The sequence below is a fragment of the Corythoichthys intestinalis genome, chromosome 4 (genome assembly GCF_030265065.1).
Source record: "Corythoichthys intestinalis isolate RoL2023-P3 chromosome 4, ASM3026506v1, whole genome shotgun sequence".
Lineage (NCBI taxonomy): Eukaryota > Metazoa > Chordata > Actinopteri > Syngnathiformes > Syngnathidae > Corythoichthys > Corythoichthys intestinalis.
The window spans coordinates 27,814,057-27,839,516 of NC_080398.1; the positions used below are offsets into that span (position 1 = coordinate 27,814,057).

Here is a 25,460-nt window from a genome sequence, read left to right on the forward strand (position 1 = left end):
TGTATTTCTTTATTATTACAATAAATCAACAAGATGGCATTACCATTATTGACATTCTATCCATGGATAGAAAGACTTGTAGTTCTTAAAAGATAAATGTTAGTACAAGTTATAGAAATTTTATATTAAAACCCCTCTTCATGTTTTCGTTTTAAGAAAATTTGTAAAATTTTCAATCAAAAAATAAACTAGTAGCCCGCCATTGTTGATGTCAATAATTACTTACACAATGCTCATGGGTGCTGAAGCCTATAAAATCAGTCGCACCCAAGCGCCAGCAGAGGGCGCCAAAACTCCGAAAAACACAAGTACACATTTCACTGTGCTGTCATTTTTATCTGTTTGAGCGGGCATTTGTGCTTTAATTGCGTCAAATATTTTAACGTGATTAATTTAAAAAATCAATTACGGCCCGTTAACCCGATAACTTTGACAGCCCTAAATATAATATGATATGATATGATATGATATGATATGATATGATATGATATGATATGATATGATATGATATGATATGATATGATATGATATAATATAATATAATATAATATAATATAATATAATATAATATAATATAATATAATATAATATACTGTAATTTAATATAAGAATAATAACACAATTAATTAAATAGATAATGACCAAATAACCCTCTCTGGGCTCTTCACAGAAAAAAGCCAAGCAATAAATAAGACTATTGAGGATAAAAAAAGAAAAAAATTGTTCAGGGGGCCGGACCAAATGTGGATGCGAGCCGTAGTTTGGGGACCCCTGCTCTAGTGCATACAAGCAGGCAGGAGTGTCTCAAGAGTGATTTGGTCAATGATTCAAGGTTAATATTATATAAAACAGCACTATGCGTGCACTTTAAAACGTTGTGAAAAAAAATTAAATGAATGGGAAAAAATGGCTTAAATTTAGCTTGAAATATTTACGTAAAATGAATGATAACTGCCCTTTTTTTTTTAAATAAACTACGAATCTACACTGTTTTACGTTCACATCTATAGAAATTCTGGGATTTACGCATTTTTTACAAGAATTTTCAACTTAAAAACTCTTTCCTTTGTGATGGCCGTCACGTTTGATTTTGTACCCATACACAATAGCATAACTTTACATTCAAATAATCAGGTAACTTTCGGCCAACTCCCCGGTTTTTTGGCAAAAAAAACTAGTAATTTAGACATTTCTGCGTCCATACAAAAAAAATTCAGCTTTTACATGTTTTATTTTATGTAACATTTCACTCTAAAAACGACAGAGGCCAGATAGCCGGCAAGACATGCTGAGGCAATAGTGACATCGGAATTCAACCTAAATAAGTTGTGATTGTACATAGAAAAATGCCAAATTTGCTTTTGTTAAGTAAAATTAAGATGATTCTGCATGCTTTCCTCAAGTATTACGTTTCTGATGTGAAAATTGAGTGATTTATTAGTTGTTGAAAACTCAAAATTGCACAAACAAAAGAAAAAAGTTGCTATTTCGGGCAAACATTTATATGTTAAATACTGCTATTGATCCTGAAAATATAGGTGATTAACTCTGCATTTGGTGATTTTTTTGCATCTAGCGTAAAAATCTGAGAATTTTATAGCCATTTTAAGTTTTGTTATACTTATATAAAAATTATTAATCAGGATTTTATTAGGGAACGACTTTGAATTTTTAATGCCACTGCTTATGGAGACTCATATATGCCTAAGGAAGGTGGCTGTTTTGGTTTTAGGTGGCTAGCGGCTTTGGTTTGGAAAACATTTGAATTTTAAGTTTTGGAAAATAGGCCCCCTATATGTCTGTAGTCCTCAACAAAAGAATGGAGAGCTACCTGTATTAGATTATACATGGTTTAATCCCCATTTTCAAAAAAAAACATTTTCTTTAAATGAAAAAGATATAGACAAGTTTCATGAGTGAAATATGGGCGCCGCCATCTTGGAAAATTTCTGCTCCGAATTTCCCGCTTAGAAAGCACAACATGAATTGCGGTTAAATTAAGCAGTGTGTGGACAAAGTTAAAACTGCTAAATCAAAGCAAAGGAACCCACGGAATCACCAAAAATTGATTCAGCACGGACGTAGATGACACTCCGAGACTTTTTGCGCTGAGCGTTATCTCCTTGAAGCGCCTATATATATGGTTGTTAGTGGAATATTTTGATCAGCGACCAGCTAGTAGCTACAATGTGCCAGTGTGGATCACCTCACCATACGCCTTAAATCGAAACCAGCTACAGACAGGAAGTTAAGGATGTGATTTACACCTAAGGATATTCCTAAAAGATTGCATGATTGTTCTTATCACTTTGTTGATCGTTCACGGACAAAATTATAACAACCTGTCAGCCTGTGTTGACGTGACGTGTAGATTGATACGTCGGCCACTTAAGTGACCAAAATGAGGTGAAATTACAAATTATATTACATTTGCCGAATGCAGAAAGGCTGACATTGATTTTTTTTTTTTCTTTTTTGTTACAAGGAAATACTACAAGGTATGTACATATAAACACAAATAGTATGTCATTCTTTTTTTATTGCAGATATTAATTGCAATAAAACATTAGGACAACATGATTTCATTCCTTGTTTTATTTAAACGCATGTGCAAAACAGGTCAATAAATCACAATTAATAAAGTTACTAGAAAAAAAGCATACAGGAAAGTGATATTAGACAGCAGAGCTCCGGAACCGCTTGAGAGCCTCGCCGAACTTTCACTTGACATTACGCGACCGTCAGCGGCCTCCAGACGGGCTTTCTTCCGCTGTCCTTGGTAATTCCAGCTCCAATAGCGTATCTTAAAGTTGCTGCAGTTAAAAAGCTTGAAGTTGGACTGAGCTGACGGTCCGCCGAAAGGTGAGCCACCACCTGTCCTAGCCTCTCGGCCGCTTTCGGGTAGAAAGCACGTAGTCTCATTATATGTCCATCAACGTATAGTAATTGTTGTTGTGAGGCACATCAACTTGTCTTCCCTTGCCTAACAGCATTTTCCACCTGTAAACGAATGAACAAAAAAACTTGGAACTCTTGCATTTATGCGTTGACATAATTTTGCCATCTCCACGTACTGATTAGCAACAGGCTAGCAGCCACAGCAGTGCAGTAGTTGTAATAAATACTACTAAAGATCATCATAATTACAATCATCATCGTAATAACAATATCAAAGGCAACAAGTTGTTTCATGCGCAAGATTTTAGCTTTAGAATTTTTTAAGCACCGGACACACGAAAATGCAGGGATAGGAAGAACATACCTTCCATAACACAGCGGCAACATGGCTACAAAAACACTTGGTCTTGGTGGCACGAGCTTGGTTCCACATCTGCAATGAACATTATGTCCTCCCCTATAGAGGGATTTTGATGTGTAATGTTCCTCCAGCTCCAATGTTGTTTTGGATGGAGAAATTCTAAAACGGATGTTGCGAGTAGACATAAGGAAGTAAAGCAGAAGTACCTTGGAAACTTGTCTATAGACAATTTACTAAGTCTCACATTTTTGTTTTGATTTAAAAATGTTTTTTTTTTTTGTATTTAAAGTAAAATATTCATGAATAAAAAAGAATATACACGCGCCCATTTTTGTATTTTTTTTTCCAATAAAAAAACGTAAATACTAGGGCTGTCAAATTTATCGCGTTAACTAATTTTTCAAATTAATCACGTTAAAATATTTAACACAATTAACGCATGCGTGGAACGACCCACTCAGGCATTGCTGCATAAAGACTACTAAGGCGCTGTTTTGCGTATATACAGATCGTAAAGGCAGCGTCAAGTGAGTAGAGTAGACACAAGCATTCATTGGGGCCGTGCTTTTAATCGGTAAAAGCTTTGACATCTCTTCTACAACAACTATAATTATTGTAGGAAGTGAGGTGGGGAAGACTGACAGGAGTTTCTTTTTCTAAACACCCTATATTGCCCCAAACGCAGAGAAGATATACTATTTGCAGCCACCACACACAGTCATGGTTGCACCACTTCCCATCATGCATTTGGGCAGAACAGTTAAGTCGCTGCAGTATCATTTACTGAAAGCTCAACAAATACACTAGATGGCAATATTAAGTCACAATATACAAACTCACATTCATCCTGTAAGAATTACAACTCTTTCTATCCGTGGATCCCTTTCACAGAAAGAATGTTAATAATGGTAATGCCATCTTGTGGATTTATTGTTGTAACAAACAAATGCAGTACTTATGTACAGTATGCTGAATGTATATATCCGTCTTGTCTTATCTTTCCATTCCAACAATAATTTACAGAAAAATATGGCATATTTTAGAGATGGTTTGAATTGCGATTAATTACGATTAATTCATTTTTAAGCTGTGATTAACTCGATTAAAAATTTTAATCGTTTGACAGCCCTAGTAAATACATAATCAGATTTAAGATGTTAGAGAGTGTTTGTCATTGAGAGGCTAAAAAAAGATGATTTTGACATTTTTTTGACATTGTAGGGTAATCCGTTTCCACCGATACTTATTATTTATTTTATTCCACGGACGGCATGGAGGTTTCCCCAGCTGCTGCAGTTATCTGAGTCTGACGAATCCACGCAGCAAAGCAAAACGTCTGGACTCATTTATCCGTTCAATTGGCTGACATACTGACATGTGATCACCAGAGATAATTAGCGCTGATTGGTTCAGATGTGCAATTTTTCTGAAACAGCAAAAAAAAAAAAAAAAAAAAAAATAGGGCAATGCAACAGAAAATGGATCAAATCTTTAAGAGCAAGGAAAGAGCTAAGGTGGCTTATTTATCATATTTAGTTTTATCTGCTCTGACGGGGAGGTTCAGAACATCTTTGCTGTCAGTGTGCACTTTGGACTTATATTTGTTCATTTGTGTTAGGCTACCTATTCATTTCCTAATGATTTAAAAAAGTAAATGTTTGTGCGATCTTCAAAATATATTCCATTTCACTCTGCATAATATAAGTCATTTGTACTTATTTTTTCTGAATGTATGTTACTTATATCTTTATTATTAAAAAACACAACAAAAAGTAAATGTTTACATTATCTTCAATTTCAATATACATCTTATGTTCTTATTTCTTAAGTAGTTAAAATTGAGCTTTGGCATGTAGTATGTGAGGAAATGAGGGAAAATATGAATTAGGAGATGGAGGTTGGGGTTATAGCTGTTTTTGTTAACTTTTATTTTGCAAATCATTGAAAAAAAATACAATTTTGAATGAAAATCAGTGTTTGTATGTGTTATAGAAAAAACTGACCAAAACAGTTTTCTTTGCATTTCAGTAGTTTTGACACCCCCCCCCCCCCCAAAAAAAAGTTTTCTTTGCATTTCAGTAGTTTTGACCCCCCAATAAATAAATAAATAAATAAATAACATTTCTGGCTCCGTGATGACCTTCACTTCGGGGAGTTCTGGCAAGAAATTCTGACCACTTTCACCCCTGGTCAAGAGTGCCTCCAAACGAGTCATGCACTATCAAAATAGTTGTCGATTTATTTGCCAACAATCCATTAGTCGTTGATCAGTCGATTAATTGTGGTAGCCCTAGTTGGTCCTTTCAATAAAACCATAACTACAATTTGGCCCAAGACAAAGATGAGTTTGATACCCCTTAGTACAACATTGATACGACATTGTGATTTCCTTGGAATGTTGTTGAAGTAATTATTTGATAAGGTGACATCATCTGGAATATGCTACAGTTCACCTGTGATCCAATGCATCCTTCCAGCCCGTCTCTTTTATTTTGGGTTTTGTTTGTCTCTGTTTAGTCAGTCATAATTCACAGCTGACCGGTCTCTTCCTTTTCCCCTCCGGCGTTGCTTCCAGGTCAACCACCAGCTCTGACGCGACCTCCCTCCACGAGGCCCCCTCTATTCCTTCCTCTTCCCTTTCTAACTCCACTCCCTCGCTGGCTTCCCCAAACCCGTCGCCGTCTCCATCCCCGGCCTTTCTCAGGCCTCGGCCCGCTGCGCCCCAGTCGCGCGCCAAGCGTCTTTCCCACCTCTTCCTGCGGGGGCGCTCCAACAGCGACCGGGACCGAGTGGTGGGGGAGAGGGAGAGAGAGCTTTGGGCCGCCTCTTCCACTCACCATTATCTGCCCCCAGCCACTTCTTCTGCTCCGGGCCTTATCAAGATCTATGGAGATGCTCTATCCAGTGGCGCAAACTATCGCTCCCTGCTGGCTAACGTTCACTCTACGGCCAGTCAACTCATCGCTCAGGTTATCACTCGCTACACCGAGAGGGAACGAGAGGAGACAGATGACGCAGGTAAATTAAGATGAATTCTCTGGCAGAAAATGAGTTAGGAGGGAATATTTATTGAAATGTCTCAAGTCTGTTGGGGATGACAGGCACTGAAAGAAAGAAATTCACGGTAAAATTGTACAAAAAAAAAACTTTGTCAAATTATCAACAAATTGCTGTAAAAAAGGCTACATTTTATTTCTTGTTTTACAGCAAATAACTTTCGAGGGGTTGAATTTGCTTGTCACTATGGCAGTTGAGCGTGCTGACTACTGAGCCAATAGTCCAGTCTAGTTTCAGCTGCCAGTACATTTAAATTGTCATGGAGTAATGTTTTCCTAACCTTCTGTACGCACATTACTTCATCCTGTCAGTTTTCAGTACGTCGGTAGTCAGCACGCTCGACTGCCGAGATGACGCTGTGGGTTCAAAACCCTGTTGGAAAGGGGAGAGAAAGAGAAAAGGAGCGCAGGGATGTCACCATCAAAACCACTTTCATGTGGATCAAAGTATTAAATTATGAAATTATTTTTTTTACAGCAGTTTTGGTTCAGTTTCAGTTTTTACAAGCCTTTTACAGTTTTCCCCCTTTTTTAAAGGGTAATATTCTGGCAACCAAAGCTGTATTTTTCCGTAAATTTAAGTTTTTTTTTTTTTTTTTTTAAACCCATTGGCTGCCATTGACGGCGATAGACATCCAATCAAGGACGTAGGGACATAATTCTACCAACTTTTCAGGATGCTCATATTTACTTTTAGGCAACATCACTTGCATTATATGATGAATTCAGTTATACAGGTAATTTACATTGTCTTCCCATACAGTATGTTGTAAGGATAGAATTGACCCTACCATCATTACTGTAAGTAAATTATTTTCTTTATGTTCAGACTTACATTTACCCCATTCCTTTTTTCCCCCCGTTTGATTAGCTGATGACTTGAACCCCCAACACACACACACACACACGCACGCACTCACACCCCCGACAGAAATAAAACATGTCGAGAACATGCCGCATCTTCCGGTCAATTGGAAGAGGGGGGATAACAGAAGTTTTTTAGGCCAACAGCAGCCACTGTATGTAATGTAAGAAGATGTCAATGTTGTGCAGGTGGGGAACACACCACACATTTTGCTACTGAAAGTCAGGCCTGCATCACAGCATAACGTTAAACTGTGTGAATTTGCTAACTTGCAAAACCCGAGTTGGAAGCTGCTTAGATGTGTATGAGTTTTCTACTGTTAACGTTAATTAAACGGTGAGAAATGGAGTGAACTGAGGTTTACTCCCTTCTCCCCAGTTTTCATTTTTATTTTATTTATGTGGTCTTAAAGCAGCCGAAAGGAGCTTTCATATATTTTTTGTTGAGTTTGGCTGTGCATGATGACAAAAACAGTAGTGTTTTACCTGAAGGAAGACTCCATTTTAATTTATTTTTGTTATTCCCTGACAAATTTATTTAGACAGACAATTTTGAGTGGTATTAAGACAAATGTTTATTTTCTAGCATTCCTGGATAGTAAAAAGGTTATTAACAAGTTTGTATTTATTGTGTATGTTAATATAATTTAGGTTATGTTCAAATACAGTATTGCAATTTAAATTTTCTAATAAAATCCAGACATTTATTCTGCAAGTTTTCAAAATATTTCTTTAGTAGTTTTTGTAGACTGGCGAGAGGGCCGCACAGGAGATTCTTTTTTTGTGTAAATAATGAGCCTATGTTACTTATATTTGTATTACTTGCATTTATCGGGCTTTACAAAGTTTTATTTGAAATACTATATATTGTTGTTATTATTACAATTACTATTTTTTAGGATTTTTTACAAACTTGATTTTTTTTTGGTGCCCCTTCAGGCAGAGTTGGTGCCCTTCGCGCAGTGCATGTTATGCGTATGCGGAGCGCCGTGTCTGCACATATGCACCGGTGGGTAGAGTAGCCAACAATTTTACTCAAGTGGGAGTAGTGTTACTTCAAGATAATATTGCTCGAGTAAAAGTACAGTAGTCATCAAAAAAATGTACTCAAGTACAAGTAGAAAAGTATCTGGTGAATAGAATACTCAAGTAATGAGTAACATTGTAACTGCTTCAATGTTTTTTTTTTTTTTTTTTTTTAAACAATAGTATTTTTTTTTCTCAGCACAATCTATATGAACTGATTTTATTATTCTGTACTATAACCTATTACATAACCACATTAAGCCAAAGAAATACAAAAAAAAAAAAAAAAAAAAATCATTTAATTGTGGCGAGAGAAGAAAAATTACAGAACTGAAGCATCATTCGTCCAAAGAGCATGAGTGCCCTCCAGTGGAGAAAATAGTTCCTAGTTTGAATACATAGTTGAAAAGTGAACGGTTCCTTCGTAGTTCCTAATATGAAATTAAAAGGATCATATCTCCAGTTTTCCATGGTCAGTCGGTGCCAATTAAAAAGTGGGAGAGCGGTTCAAACCTGTGCTTTCGAGTCATTTTGATGGCAGTGTTCTCAGTCAAATACTTTTTTTACGGTGCTTTAAAGACGCCACTTGGTTGAGCAGGCCGGCGTGATTGTAAAATGGCAATTTTGAGTCTGATTGGTATAATGGAGTGATTATTGTTGCAACGTCTCATTGGTGAATCTGGTAGAATTACTGTTGGCATTGCTTGCAAAAAAAAGAGGTAAAATCTAATATGGAGAATAAATAGGAAAAAAGAAACGACTACTCTACAACTCCTAGCAAAAAGTATGGAATCACCAGTCTCGGATGAGCACTCACTCAGACATTTTATCATGTAGAACAAAGTCATGAAAAAAATAACGAATTAGTTCAAAAGTGCAACTGTTTAGCATTCACAAACACTATAAGACATAAATCAAATTGTGGTAATGTAAATCTCACTGGAACAGCATGAAACCAAAGTTCCAGCATCAACACCTTGTCAAGAGTCAAGAATCTGCATCGGACAAGGTGTCAAGAGTTAGGAATCTGCATTGGACAAGGTGATGATGCTGGAACTTGGAGATTTACAAAGATGACTGGCTGAAGAAAACATCAAAATTCCCTCAGTCCTTGATGATATGGGGCTGCATGTCAGGCAAAGGCACTGGGGAGAAGGCTGTGGTTAAATCTTCAATAAATGTACAAGTTCACATTGAAATTTTAGACAGCTTTCTTATCCCTTCAAAATTTTAGACAGCTTTCTTATCCCTTCAATTGAAAATATGTTTGTCATTTTCCAAGATGACAATGCATCAAGCCACAGAGCTAAAACTGTTGAAGCATTCCTTGTAGAAAGACTCATCCAGTCAATGTCATGGCCTGCAAATAGCCCAGACCTCAACCCTATTGAAAATGTGTGGTGGAAATTGAAAAAAAAAAAAAGGTCCACAGCAAGACTCCGACCTGCAAGGATGATCTGGCAACTGCAATCAAAGAGAGTTGGCACCAAATTGATGAAGAATACTCATCTAGTCCATGCCTCAGAGACTGCAAGCTGTCATAAAAGCCAGAGGTGGTGCTACTAAATACTAGAGATGTGTTTTGATTGTTACTTCTTTGTTTGTTTCTCATGATTCCATATTTTTTCCTCAGAATGGAGTGATTCCATATATATTTCCCTGCACTGGCTCTATAAAAGTAACATTTACTGACCACCACAATGTTTTTATTCATTTCTTTTCGTGTTTCGGAATGCTAAAGAGTTGCAATTTTGAACTAATTCATTATTTTTTCAAAGCTTTTTATCCGAGTTTGTTCTGCATGATAAAATGTCTGAATGAGTGCTCATCCGAGACTGGTGATTCCATACTTTTTGCAAGGGGTTGTAGCCCAAAGTAGCGAAGTCAGAGTAGCGACTCTTCTTCACAAATCTACTCAAGTAAAAGTAAAATGTATGGCTTAGTAAAACTACTCTTAGAAGTACAGTGGGGCAAATAAGTATTTAGTCAACCACTAATTGTGCAAGTTCTCCCACTTGAAATTATTAGAGGCCTGTAATTGTCAACATGGTTAAACCTCAACCATGAGAGACAGAACGTGGAAAAAAAACAGAAAATCACATTGTTTAATTTTTAAATAATTTATTTGCAAATCATGGTGGTATATAAGTATTTGGTCAATACCAAAAGTTCATCTCAATACTTTATTATGTACCCTTTGTTGGCAATAACAGAGGCCAAACGTTTTCTGTAACTCTTCACAAGCTTTTCACACACTGTTGCTGGTATTTTGGCCCATTCCTCCATGCAGATCTCCTCTAGAGCAGTGATGTTTTGGGGCTGTCGTTGGGCAACACGGACTTACAACTCCCTCCGCAGATTTTCTATGGGGTTGAGACCTGGAGACTGGCTAGGCCACTCCAGGACCTTGAAATGCTTCTTATGAAGCCACTCTTTTGTTGCCCTGGCTGTGTGTTTGGGATCATTGTCATGCTGAAAGACCCAGCCACGTCTCATCTTCAATGCCCTTGCTGACGGAAGGAGATTTTCACTCAAAATCTCTTGATACATGGCCCCATTCATTCTTTCTTTTACACGGATCAGTCGTCCTGGTCCCTTTGCAGAAAAACAGCCCCAAAGCATGATGTTTCCACCCCCATGCTTCACAGTGGGTATCTTGCAATTCAGTATTCTTTTTCCTCCAAACACGAGAACCTGTGTTTCTACCAAAAATTTCTATTTGGTTTCATCTGACCATAACACATTCTCCCAGTCCTCTTCTGGATCATCCAAATGCTCTCTAGTGAACCGCAGACGGGCCTGGACGTGTACTTTCTTCAGCAGGGGGACACGTCTGGCAGTGCAGGATTTGAGTCCCTGGCGGCGCATTGTGTTACTGATATTAGCCTTTGTTACTGTGGTCCCAGCTCTCTGTAGGTCATTCACTAGGTCCCCCCGTGTGGTTCTGGGATTTTTGCTCACCGTTCTTGTTATCATTTTGACGCCACGGGGTGAGGAGGGAGTTGAAAGTCCGTGTTGCCCAACGACAGCCCCAAAACATCAATGCTCTAGAGGAGATCGGCATGGAGGAATTGGCCAAAATACCAGCAACAGTGTGTGAAAAGCTTATGAAGAGTCACAGAAAACATTTGGCCTCCGTTATTGCCAACAAAGGGTACATAACAAAGTATTGAGATGAACTTTTGGTATTGACCAAATTCTTATTTTCCACCATGATTTGCAAATAAATTCTTTAAAAATCAAACAATGTGATTTTCTGTTTTTTTTCCTCCACATTTTGTCTCTCATTGTTGACATTCACCCATGGTGACAATTACAGGCCTCTCTAATATTTTCAAGTCGGAGAACTTGCACAATTAATGGTTAACTAAATACTTATTTGCCCCACTGTATGTGACTTTCCCCTACCTCTGACATAATGTAAACATCAACAGCACTTCCACCCTTCCTCTATTACCTTCTAGTTCTCCAGAAACACAACCCTGAAGACTTCCTGCTGTGTGATGTCATCGGAAAGCCCATCCAGCAGCCAGATGGAACTATCAAGTGGGAAATGGAGTCTCGCAGAAATGTAGCCCCATGGGAGTGTCCCTTGTTGTTGGCTGACATGTGGCGGCCCAAGGATGGATTCGAGCGGCGCTTTGAAATTCAGAGGAAGGAAGACTATGAAAGAGAGGAGAAGGAGCGGGAGAGCTACCAAGGTATGCGGAGGTCATCGGAGCAGCTGACGTGAGGTGACGCTCATCCTCGGATTGTCTGGCCAACAGGTGTGCGCTGGAGGCGAAGCAGGATGTCGTCAGGGGGCACGGCGGAGGAGGCCGAACGCGGCCACCGCGGAAGGAACTCAGAGCTCAGGAGGAGCATCAGTGACATGAACCTCAGCCTCAGGCGCCGCCAAGGCAACCATGTGACCAACGACCCCCGTGGAGGTGGCAACCGGCCCGCGAACAACAACGGAGCGGTGCAGGATAGGAAAAACATTGTGAGCATGATCAACCCGCAGCAAGGAGAGGTGAGGAAAATGCTATCAAGTTTGAGCAAGAACATTTAATCTCAAAATGTTTTTTTTTTTTTTTAAGGCTTTGAATTTTAAATCATTCCTTAGAATTCCTAGGGAAGTATTTTTGTGTAATGCTGCAAGTAAGTTGAGAAACAAATACTCGTTGGTTCTGTGGATCTGTTAAGCAAAGCCCTCGGCCAAGGCTAAACCTTTCCTCTAGATGGCGATAATGTCCATCTTCTTTTGAGTTTGTGTGTTTGTGTGATAAATTGAGACTTCACTTTCTACAGGGATTTAAAAAAAAAAAAAAGTCTACACACCCCTCTTAAAATGCCAGTTTCTTGTGATAGTAAAAAAAAAAAAAAAAGAAGTCAAAATAAACAATTTCTAAAGGTTTTCCACCATGAATCATGTGACCCATAACCTAATTGGGAAAGAAAATACATAAATAAAATTTACTATATGTAATAAAGTACTGTCTAAGTCTAGCAATTTTCTATTCAAACAGATCACTTGGGGTTAAAATAATGTAGATACTGTATGCATGAAAATCAAATGCTAGGTTCATACTGCAGGTCTTAATGCACAAATCCGATTTTTTTCGTGTTTTTTCCACTCGAGTGAGGCATTAACCCCTTATAGCCTAGTTTATCACATTTGATACACTTAGAATTTCATTATTTTGAGACTCTAATTTAGAATTTTGAAATTTATTTAAAAAATAATAATAACAATGGATGCAAGTCAACACATGCATTTGCAGGTTCCACGAGGGAAAAAAATCTGGATTTAGCCAGGGGTTATAGATTCTAGAGCGCTTATTACACATATTCATTTTGATTTTTCTTTTGTTTAAAAATTGGAAAAAAGTACCATTAGGACCTTATTATTTAAATTTTGGGATTCTCTGACAATTGCTTCATGTTGCAGGCTTTAAAGGGTTAACTTGACAGTCTGAATGTGACAAGTGGCATAGAAGTTGACCATTGCAAATCCGATCTGGGTCACTTTCATATGTGGTTTAAATCCGATCTGGGCCACATTTTTCCAGAATGTGGCGGCGGTCTGAACTCTGAAATCTCCCAAATCAGAATTCATGCAGCAACCACATCAGCAAAGAGCGAGAGCGGCAGACAGGAAGGCAGCGAGCGAAGGTAGCTGTGCATTAGCGTTAGCGGCTAGCTTGAACTCGGCTTTTACGCAGGAGGCGGTCTTGACCACAGTCATAAAAAAAAATTTAAAAATGAAAAATGAAATAAAATGAAGAAAAGGATAAGCCTGATAATCCTCGATTTTCTTTTTGTTCGCCAAATGAGCAATATTTTAGCATTGCCTACATGGCTGAGTTGGGGCAAACTGACGATGCATACATAAAGCTTATTGTATGTGCATGTGTTATGCAAGCACAGTGCATGTATGCGCCCTATCAGTCCATATAAACTTTGAATATAAGACTAAACGGGGATTATTAATGTCTGATGATGAATGATATACAGCTAGCATGTTTAGTTATTTGTTTTGATGCTTCTGCGCATGCCGGTCAGTATGCTAATTAGTGCGTATGTGTAATACTTGAAAGGGCTCACTGGACAAAGGCAGTCTGAAGTCTGAATGGGCACGCCAAAAAAACCCAGATATGACAAAAAAATCTGAATTGTGCATTAAGACCTGCGGTATGAACCTAACCTACATAACAATACATATATATTTTTTGATGTGAAAACTCCATTTCAAATACTTAGCTGGGATTTCTCATGTCATTTGTAAATGCATATTTTGTTTTATTGTTCACAAATGTGGTAAACTTACAGGTTACGTCTTTAAAATGTATTTTTTTATTTTTTCGTGGAGACTATTTATAGTAGCCAGTTAAACTATTATTTTTTTCATATTATGTTGCCCGCAATTGCAGTACAAAATGGCTAGTTGTGTAGCTTTGTGCACACTTCTGCTATAACATTATCTCTGTTATGTATTTATTTATTTATTTTACTTTTCTTTGCTTTACTCATTTACTGCCAGCCCAGGTCTATGAAGAATATTCACAGAGTACTTGCTAAAGTCATTTAAAACAAAAAAGAAAAGAAAGAAAATGTATAATAAAAACACTCATTAACTGTAACGTCCAGTCCATTTTGACTGGGGAGGGATGGCAGTAAATGAGCATTTTTTTTTTAGCTAAATTGTACAGTTTACAAGTCACATTAACTAATTGGCTGCCAATGACAGCGGTAGACGTCCAATCAATTTTGACAAGGAGGACCTGTAAGCCCCGCAGTCAAATTGTATTGGACGACTATCATCGTCAATGGCAGCCAATAAATAGAAAATAAATAAATACATTTAAAGTAAAATAAAGCTATGGTGGGGTGTGTAAATCCACAGTACAAACCCATGATCATAGAACGAGTCATTTTATGTTCTTTCTTTTTGTCAACAAATTCAGGTCAGAGCATCAAAAACCGAGGGAAAGGTCGGCTGGACGCACCAGCCGCCCGAGGAAGAAAAAGACTACACAAACTGTGACCTGGAGATGATGTCCCAAAGTTTGATCCTTCCGCCTACGGACCGACCTTACTTCCTGTTGCTGCAGGGTTACGACCAGAGCAAGGCAAGACATGCTTAACAGATCTAATCACAATAACAAACAAAATCTTAACCACCGATGAGCCACTTGTAGTGACGTGGATGCTAGCGCTGATGAATAAAATGGGGCGCGACGCAACCACGTTCGCGCGCCCAGGTCGTGACATCATACCTGCATGCTTGTAATCGCTGCATAGCATCTGGCCTCTCCCAACTCCAAACATCTGCAGACAAGCACAATGCCCGGACAACGTACCTCTTCCAAAACATAAGAGGCTGCGCGCTCATCACTCAATCTCACACAATGACCTCACACAGATGCCTTTTGTAGCAAACTGTGACACACTTTGTATAATATCAACTCCTTTATGTTAGCCTCGATATCTGATGAAGGGTTGATGCAAACCGCCAGACCTCCCATGAATCAGTCACCTTTTTGTGTTTTTCCTTTAGGATTTTGTTTTGTATATTATGGCGGGACATACGCACGTGTTTGGGAGAAAGCCCACATTAAGGGAGAGGGAGAAAGACAAAGAAAGAGAGAGGAAAGGGAAGAAGCCCCTCAAGGTGGATACGTTCCTGTCGGCACCTGACCTCTTGGCCAGGCACTTACTCGTGAGGAGGGATTCTGCTGTTCCCGAAACTCCTACTGGGCGAGGTAGACATACATTGTATACAGTAGTATGAAAAAGTATCTGAACCTTTTGGAATTTCTCACATTTCTGCATAAAATCACCATCAAATGTGATCTGATCTTTGTCAAAATCACACAGATGAAAAAACAGTGTATGCTTTAACTAAAACCACCCAAACATTTATAGGTTTTCATATTTTAATGAGGATAGCATGCAAACAATGACAGAAGGGGGAAAAATAAGTAAGTGAACCATCACATTTAATATTTTGTGACTTCTCTTTGGCAGCAATAACTTCATCCAGACGCTTCCTGTAGCTGCAGATCAGTCTGGCACACTGATCAGGACTAATCTTGGCCCATTGTTCTCTACAAAACACCTGAAGTTCAGTCAGATTCCCGGGATGTCTGGCATAAATCGCCGTCTTTATGTCATACCACAGCATCTCAATGAGGTTCAATCTGGACTTTGACTTGGCCACTCCAGAACATGTATTTTGTTCTTCTGAAACCATTCTGAAGTTGATTTACTTCTGTGTTTTGGATCATTATCTCGTTGCTGCATCCATCCTCTTTTTAGCTTCAACTGTCTGACAGACAGCCTCAGTTTTTCCTGCAAAACATCATGATAAACTTTTGAATTCATTATTCCATTAATGATTGCAAGTTGTCCAGGCCCTGAGGCAGCAAAACAACCTCAATACACGATGCTCCCTCCACCATGCTTCACGGTAGGGATGAGGTGTTGATGTTGGTGAGCTGTTCCAATTTTCCTCCACACATGACATTGTGTGTTACTCCTAAACAATTCAACTTTAGTTTCATCAGTCCACAAAATATTTTGCCAAAACTTGTGGAGTGTCCAAGTGCCTTTTTTGCGAACATTAAGCAACATGTTTTTTTTGACATCAGTGGCTTCCTCCGTGGAGTCCTCCCATGAACACCATTCTTGGGCATTGTTTTACATATACATAGTTGATGAGTGCACCGAGATATTGGACTGTGCCAGTGATTTCTTTAAGTCTTTAGCAGACACTCTAGGGTTCTTTTTAACCTCTCTGAGTACTCTGCGCTGAACTCTTGGCGTCATATTTGGTGGATGGCCACTCCTTGGGAGAGAAGCAACAATGCCAAACTCTCGCCATTTGTAAACAACTTCTCTGACTGCTGATTGATGAATATACTGACTTTTAGAGATGGTTTTGTATCCTTTCCCAGATTTATACAAATCAACAATCCTTGATCGCACCTCATTAGACAGCTCTTTTGACCGAGCCATGATGCACATCAGACAATGCTTCTCATCAAGATTGTTACCAGGTGTGTGTTTTATAGTGGGCATGGCAGCTTTAAACCACTCATTAGTGATTGGGCACACACTTGACTAACACCAGTCTATTTAGGCAGAGGGTTCACATACTTTTTGTTCTCCCTTCTGTCATTGTTTGCATGCTATCCTCATTAAAATATGAAAACCTATAAATGTTTGGGTGGTTTTAGTTCAAGCAGACAGTTTTTTTTTTTTTTTTTATCTGTGTGATTTTGACAAAGATCAGATCACATTTAATGGTGATTTTACGCATAAATGTGAGAAATTCAAAAAGGTCAGATACTTGTTCATACAACCGTAGTATATCCAATGGTGCTTTGAGATACAAATGAACAGATTTAAGATCTTTCTTTAAGGTACATATTGGCACTTCATCGATTTTGACTTCGACTTAAGAGTAGGAGTGTGACTAAATATCCAAATGATGATATATCTTGATACTATGCATCCCAAAAAGGTTATCGATATGCTCATGCCAAGAATTGAGATATCATTTTAAAAAGGTGTCAATGTTTAGAATCAACAAGTTGCTACCAAAGTCTTCCACCACAATAGTGTCTAGTTTAACTCTATGTCTGCCATTGACGGCGCTTGACGTCCAATCCATTAAGACCGGGAAGGGCAAAATAAACGTTCGTTCGTTCGTTCGAAACCAGAGCATCCACAGACACTCTTTCCAATTTTTGTGGCATTTACAGGTCACTTTCTGTTCATTTTAGGGCATTTACAGGTCACTTCAACTTGAGTTTGAGTCACCGCCAACTCATTCTCATGTCATTTCCTGTTCTGTAACCCAAATCAACATGGAGTGACCCTAAAATGCCCAAAAGCAACAGGAAATGATTGTAAAAACAACAGGTAATGGCCTGAAATGGCCCAAAATGACCTCGTTGCTTGGCACTCGCTACCACTGATGGCCATGGAAGTGGGAGGAGTTCATTTTCTGCCACCCTCCCAGTTCAAATGGATTGGGCGTGAACTAGTGATAAACTTGCAGCAAAGGGATTAAAATAGCTTGTTTTTCTGTTTATTAGTTATTTTGTACAATGATTTCCTGAAGAATGTATTAATAATCATTGTATCGCCATATCATGAGATCATTGTTATCGTGAGCTTGTATCACAAATCGTATCGTGAGGTACCAAGAGGTTCCCACTCCTACTTAAGAGCAAAAATTCTAAGATGTAACTATTGCGTAGGCATGAAATTCAACCAAGGAACTTGACGACCAGCAGCAGTTCAGTGGGAAAAAAGATTTTTCTAGCTTTTTATCACTTTTCCCAGATAAGTCAAGTTTATTTATACAATCCCAAATCCTCAAAAGATCCCAAAGGGCTTCACAGAGACAGTTGACATTAAAATGTTAAAGTAAAACTAAATTAAATAAATATTAGAAAAAAAAATTGTAATAACCCTTTATAGGGCAAAAAAACCTCATTAACTTTAGCGTGTTATTAGGGGCCATAACCACTTTTAACTCACTGGCTGCCATTGATGGCAAAAAGCATCCAATCCATTTGAACTGGGAGGGCTGACAAGGAATGAATAGTTCAAATGGTCATTTAGATTCAAAACAGAAGGATCATCATCAATGGCACAGAAAGAGTTAATTTTAGGGTTGTTCCGATCACGTTTTTTTGCTCCCGATCCGATCCCGATCGTTTTAGTTTGAGTATCTGCCGATCCCGATATTTCCCGATCCAATTGCTTTTTTTTGCTCCCGATTCAATACCAATCATTCCCGATAATTTTTCCCTATCATATACATTTTGGCAATGCATTAAGAAAAAAATGAATAAAACGAATATATACATTCAACATACAGTACATAAGTACTGTATTTGTTTATTATGACAATAAATCCTCAAGATGGCATTTACATTATTACCATTCTTTCTGTGAGAGGGATCCACGGATAGAAGGACTTGTGACTTTGTATATTGTGACTAAATATTGCCATCTAGTGTATTTGTTGAGCTTTCAGTAAATGATACTGTTAGGTCTAAACTTAATACTTGAACTAAGAAAACAATAAAGACCTAGGGGAGGGTCGAAGGCAAGGATCAGACAGGAGACGGAGATACGTTTTTACGCTGACGGCCGTCAGGAGGAAGGTTGAAGCGGAGCGAGTGGCTCACAACAAGCTTCTCTGACCTCCCCCTGAGGAACGCAGCCTTTTATTGAAAAGTGGGAGAGCATTCATTGCACATGCGTAAGATTTGTTTTATCGAGAAATAGCTGTTATTGTATCATTTACTGAGAACAGAAACCAGAATGAAACATTATGGTGACGTTTACTGAAAACAGAAACCTTACTCTTTTCATTGTGTAAGCACTAAAGCACAAGTGAATAGACTGTTACATGAGAAAACATAATCATAACACCTAGTTTTAAACACACATAATTGCATTAATTATTGTAAATACTGTTAGTGTGCAAATGCATTAAAGCACATCTTACAGATACTGTGCGCATGCCCAAATGCATGATGGGAAGTGGAACCATGACTGTGCGCAGTGCTACCAATTGATATATCTTCTCTGCGTTGGGAAATAACTTAAGGTGTTAAGAAAAAGATTACTTTCTACCTTGTTTCCCCACATTGCCTCCCATGAAATTTCTAATCATAGGAAGAGGGATTGTAAGACTTTAGCCTATTAAAAAGGGTGCCAAAGGCTGCCAAAATTCACTCTACTCATATTACGCTGCCTTTTATCTCTCTGTATAGGTAAATCGGTGCCATTACAGATTGAGCGCGACAATGCGTGAATGGGTCGTGCAACGCATGCATCAATTGCGTTAAATATTATAAGGTGATACATTTTCAAAAATATTCATTACTGCCATTTTTGGGATAAATTTGATAACCCTACCTTAAGCCTAAACTAAAGACTCTGGATGAGTGTAACATATTATGTCTGTAACGTTAAATACAAATAGATAACGACGAGTTGACGGACAATATGGCGCGGGGGCGTGGTTGTAATGTCATGTGAGTAGGGTCTATTGTCCGTAAACTCGTCGTTGTTGATGCATTACCGCTACGTAAATTCCTCCTATTATGGCGTGTTTTTCTGCTCTTTAACAATAATAATCAAAATGGTGAAGGGGTCTGTGGCGGTCGGTTGCAATAACAGAGAAGATAGACGGAGAGACTTGAGGTTCTACCGTATTCCGAGAGACCTGGAGAGGAGAGCGAGATGGACTGCTGCAATTCGACGAGAAAACTGGGCTCCAAACGATTACCACAGATTATGTAGTAGTCATTTTATATCTGGTAAGATGCATTTAATATATATTTAGAGGGTTTTGGGCTGACAACCACAATTAAGATCATTGCGAGGCTAATCGCCGACAACATATCGTTTCAAATTCAAGATGCTTATTTCTTCCACCATCTTTATTTTTTGAATAATATTTAGCTGGTAACAAGTGAAAGAAGCTGGCCTTGTCTACGGATCATCGGTTAAACGGGGTGTCCAAACTTTTTGCAAAGGGGGCCAGATTTGGTGTGGTAAAAATGTGGGGGGCTACCTGGGCTGATTTACGTAGAAAAATACATTTAAAGAAATTTTAGCAAGCCCTTCTGTGTGTCACATTTGCTTTATTATTATTATTATTTTTAATTCATAATTTCAACAATCTCACCTTTGTGGCGTTCTCTTTCAACCCTCGGGGTCTTGCGAAATACTGCTGCTGTGAAATTAAATTAGCTTCAAGTTGCTATAATTTCTCGCTGCGTATCTTCCCTGTAACGTCGTACATGTCAGCGTGTCTTGTTCTTATTATTATCGCGTCACATCGAACTCTTTAAAAACAGCGACTGTCTCTTTGCAAATGAGGCAGACACAGTTGTTGCGTGTTTTATTGAAGAAATAGTCCAATATCCACATGTCCTTGAAGCGTCGGCCATCGCAGTCAACTTTTTTTTTAATTGATTGTCGCCATTTTAGAAAATTGGGTCACACGGGTAATGTTGCTTAGAGTGCTGCTCTTAAAGTTTTTCAAACTTTCGTGAGAATAGGCTGATTTTGTGTGGACAAGTTAGTTGTAGATATCAGGGTAGCAGATGTCAGGCAGAGAGGGCAAAGACAGCGGGTCAAAAAATATCGATTTAGGCATCAAATATGGATCTGGCGAATGGATAGACTGAAGCTTTTCCACATAACGCCTTTTATGCAACGCATCCAATGAGTTTACAGCGTCTGAAAGCACCGGGGCTTCCATGAATTGCTCTATAAACTGAATGACTAATTGAAACCATTGAGAATAGGGCTAAACAGAGAAGGAAAATATGGCGGCCGGATACAGCGACACGTCATTCTGTGACGTTGGTGAGTAGGGTCTATAACATGGTGTTGAGTAAATGATCATCTCAAATTATACTTCCCCATGTTGCTTGCCACAATAGTTATAACAATTGTAAATTAAATAGGGCGTCCATTAAATAGGGCGGCTCCAATAAATGTCTGCGTTGCCAATTCATCCTGCTAGGAAATTGGTAGTGCTATGGACCCCATTGGACCGGTGAATCATGTTAGCTCATTGTTGTCAGATGGCCCGGTTCGTCCGATTACCTCTTGAGGAAGACGGCGGCGTACATATAAACACCGAGAGGCGTTAGATGGCTTTTTGTGAATACTCTTATTAACAAAACAAAAGCATGTGGGGAACGCAGCACTTGGGCCTGCGCTAACTGCGCACTTTCTCTACTCTCTCGCTCCCTCTCTCGCTCGACCACTTTCTTCCTCACTGCTCAATCTGACAATGCCGGTCACATTGAAAATAACAGCGGCCCCCTTGGCGGGTGCCGGTAACACCTGCGTCCACTCCACTTGCTTGTCTCTGCCCTTAGCTCTCAATATACTTCAAACGGCACCATTGTAGTCTGTTCACGGCAATGCTAGAGTGGGTCGTTCCGCGCATGCATTAATTGCGTTAAATATTTTGACGTGATTAATTTAAAAAATTAATTACCGCCCGTTAATGTGTTAATTTTGACAGCCCTAATAATACAGTGGTACCTTTACTTATGAAATTAATTGGTTTTGGAATGTCTCGTAGCCTGAAAATTCTGTAAGTAGAGACGCGTTTTACATGTAAATGCCCTAATCTGTCCCAAGCCCCCCCAAAATTTAGACACAAATTTTCTATAAAGCATAAAAAATGCATCAAAAACAAATAACAAATTCATGTTCCAATTGGATTATTGCACAATAAACATAAAATGAGAGTTGGGCATAACGTAAAATAACAAAGGATAGAGTAAAGAACAAAAGTTAATACACTCATGTAAAGCTGTCGGAACACGTCATTGCGAATGAGGAAGACACTGGGATACACACATACACATACAGTAGAGGTCTCTCTTATCCAATTGGATGCCAGGAAGAAGCTAGACAAAAGCCAATGGTTGAGCAGCTATAAGTATGTTACGTTCAGTAAACCCTGTGAGCTGCGAGTAGCAGCCAAGAATGTAGTTTTGCCTCTCATATCCTGAAATTTCTTCATAACAAGAGGCAATATTTTTCCTGTTGAGTAGTGTTGTAACCTGAAAATTCCATTTGTAGAGACGTTCGTAAGTAGAGGTACCACTATACTGTCAAACATTGTATCGTATCATTATGAAGTTTATGATTTACTCCCCTAGTTTTTGGTGAGGCAGCAATAGATTAATGGAATTTCAATTTGTTCAATTTGAGGGAAAATGATTCCATAAATTAAACTCGTATCTCAAGGCACCACAGTGACATCCCAACCCCTGACATGCTATTGCACTCTCATCTTTCTCCTTATTTCAGCATTAATACGACCATTCCGAGGAGGTGCCGTCACCCACAACGGGGTGGCTCTCTACAGGGAAACCGTTCTAAAATCGGGCGATGTCGTTGGTCTCGGAAACCACTTCCTTTTCTTGTACCGTGACCCCCGCGTCTCCCCGGTTGCGCCTTTGGCGCTGACGCTGCAGTGTCACTCGGATGACTCGCACCCCTGCTGTTCCTCGGGGTTGGTGGACAAACAGGAGGCACTGAGGCACTACTTGGGATCCACGGAATCGGTTTTAAAGTTCCATCCTCGGAATGCTGATGCCTTGTTGCAGGTGAGGCCTTTTTGTTTTCTCATTTGTGTTATCTCACTAGTGCAGCGCTAACATAATTAATACAATATATATCGATTTCTCTTTTTTTTTATAGGAGATACTATCAAAAAACTCCTCTCCTGACTCCGGAGGAGGACCTTTGGCGCCGGCGTATCTGCTGTCAATCATGATTGACCACGCCTCCAAGCGCCTCGACCCTGCGTTAACACCGCAAATCTTACTTAAGGCTGCCAACCAGATCAAAGAAATTGTCTGGGCAAGTCTTTTCATTCAATGTGGAAATGCACATACAGTGGGGCAAATGAGTATTTAGTCAACCACCAATTGTGCAAGTTCTCCTACTTGAAAAGACCTCAACCATGAGAGACAGAATGTGGAAAAAAAAAAAACAGAAAATCACATTGTTTGATTTTTAAAGAATTTATTTCCAAAATAGAGTGGGAAATAAGTGTTTGGTCACCTACAAACAAGCTAGATTTGAAAAGTGATAGAGTAGATATGCTGCGGACATCAGGGGGTAGGGAGTTCCAGAGCTCGGGGGCGCAATGACTAAAAGCTCTGGAACCAAAGGTGGAGAGGCGGACACGGGGGACGGAGAGGGGAAGAATAGTGGTAGAGCGAAGTGAACGGGTTGGATTGTTTAGACGGAGAAGATCGCAAAGGTAGGGAGGGGCCAGGGCATGGAGTATTTTGAAGGTGATGATGAAGATCTTGTAGTTGATTCTTTGTTTGACAGGACGCCAGTTAAGTTGACGGAGGACGGGGGTGATGTGGTGCGTTGCGGGGGTTCGAGTGATGAGGCGTGATGCTGAGTTCTGGAGGAGCTGCAGTTTCTGGAGGGACTTGTTAGGGAGACCGAAGAGCAGTGAGTTGCAATAATCGAGCCGGGAGGTTATTAGATTACAGACCAGGGTGGAAGCGGGATGGCGGGTGAGAGAAGGGAGGAGGCGAGAAATGTTGCGAAAGTAGAAATAGGCTGATCTGGTGATGCTGTTGATATGTGACCGGAAGGAAAGTGTGGTGTCGAGGATGACACCCAGACTTTTAACCTGAGACGAAGGAGAGATCGGTAAATTGTGGATGGTCATAGAGAACTTATGAACATTAGAGAGCGTTGCGTTGGTACCAACTAAGAGGACTTCTGCTTTGGAGCTGTTATGTAGGAGGAAGTTGGAGGAGAACCAGGGCCGGCCCAGCCTATATGCAGACGATGCAGCTGCTTAGGGCCCCTGACCACTAGGGGGCCCCCAATCTGGCAATTGTTTAATTTATATTCTATTTTGTTTACTACAGTTTGCTTTATTTGACTTTTGTGAGTTTTGATACTTGATTACAAGCTTAAAAAAATAAAAGTTCTTCCTTAACTTCTTTCTTTCCTCTTTTAGAAAAAGGTTTGGCGCTATCTACTGTAAGTTCTGACAATCATTTGGGGTGAGAAGTTTGAAGTATGCAGTGCAACAAAATCTGATTAATATACAAAATATGGACGTATGGGTTGGATTGCATGTATGGGTTTCACAGTACACAGTGATGAAATGGTGGGCCAAAAATATGGGCCCCTTTGCATTATTTTGCTTAGGGCCCCCAAATGGCCTGGGCCGGCCCTGAGGAGAACCAGGAGTTAATGTCATCTAAGCAGAGGGTGAGGGAGGAAGGTGGGAGGGAGGCGGTTGGTTTTGAGGATATGTAGAGCTGGGTGTCATCCGCGTAACAGTGAAAGTGAATGTTGTGTTTGCGGAAGATGGAACCGAGGGGTAGAATGTAAATGATGAAGAGGAGCGGCCCCAGGACAGAGCCCTGGGGCACGCCAGCTGAGACAGGGAGGGAACTGGATTTATGGGGGCCAAGTTTGACGAATTGTGTGCAGTTGGACAGGTAGGAAGTGAACCAGGAAAGGGGTGTGTGGGTAATACCAATGGAGGAGAGCCGGTTGAGAAGGATTGTACGGGAAATTGTGTCGTAGGCGGCAGTGAGGTCGAGGAGGACGAGAATTGATAATAAACCGGAGTCGGATGCTATGAGGAGGTCGTTTGTAATTCTACGTAAGGCTGTTTCGGTGCTATGAAGGGGGCGGAAACCGGATTGAAAGTGCTCGTAAATGTCATTGGTAATTAGGTGGTTATGGAGTTGGGATGCAACGTTTTTTTCCAAGAATTTTGGAAATTAAAGGTAGGTTGGAGGTTATTGAAATTGGTGGGATCCAGGTTGGGTTTCTTTAGAATGGGTGTGATGGAAGCAGTTTTGAGGCATGGAGGGACCGTACCGGATGTATGTGAAGAGTGAATGATAGTAGTGACGAGGGGGGCTATTGAGGGAAGACAAGTTTTGATGAAGGCAGTGGGAAGAGGATCAAGGTGACGGGTAGTGGATTTGGATTTGGTGATGATGTCAGAGATAGCCGGGTAAATGAGGGTAAATGAGGAGAGGGTACTAATGAGAGGAGTTGAAGTTTTTGTGTGATTTTTGATTTAAAAAATAAAAAAACTCACAGAAATACCTTACTTTTAGAGATCTATCATCACTAAGCTTTAATGTCTCACTTTTGTTTTTGTAGAAAAGGATTGTGGGTATCATCAGTAATTCGTACATTGATTAAGACAGAAG

At 39.5% G+C, this 25,460-nt stretch overlaps 2 protein-coding genes across 2 annotated transcripts in view; one reads left to right on the top strand and one right to left on the bottom strand.

Annotated features, from left to right (window-relative positions):
* slc2a3b (solute carrier family 2 member 3b) overlaps nucleotides 1–25,460 on the bottom strand; it is a 134,292-nt gene that overhangs the window by 47,675 nt on the left and 61,157 nt on the right. The window lies entirely within an intron of this gene.
* Nucleotides 1–25,460, top strand: part of rasip1 (Ras interacting protein 1) — a 40,243-nt gene that overhangs the window by 2,003 nt on the left and 12,780 nt on the right. Inside the window, exons 3-9 of the mRNA XM_057833620.1 lie at nucleotides 5,835–6,277; nucleotides 11,670–11,906; nucleotides 11,973–12,217; nucleotides 14,652–14,816; nucleotides 15,245–15,449; nucleotides 22,558–22,856; nucleotides 22,951–23,112. Coding sequence (XP_057689603.1) covers nucleotides 5,835–6,277; nucleotides 11,670–11,906; nucleotides 11,973–12,217; nucleotides 14,652–14,816; nucleotides 15,245–15,449; nucleotides 22,558–22,856; nucleotides 22,951–23,112 — 1,756 coding nt within the window. The remainder of the gene's footprint in view (nucleotides 1–5,834; nucleotides 6,278–11,669; nucleotides 11,907–11,972; nucleotides 12,218–14,651; nucleotides 14,817–15,244; nucleotides 15,450–22,557; nucleotides 22,857–22,950; nucleotides 23,113–25,460) is intronic.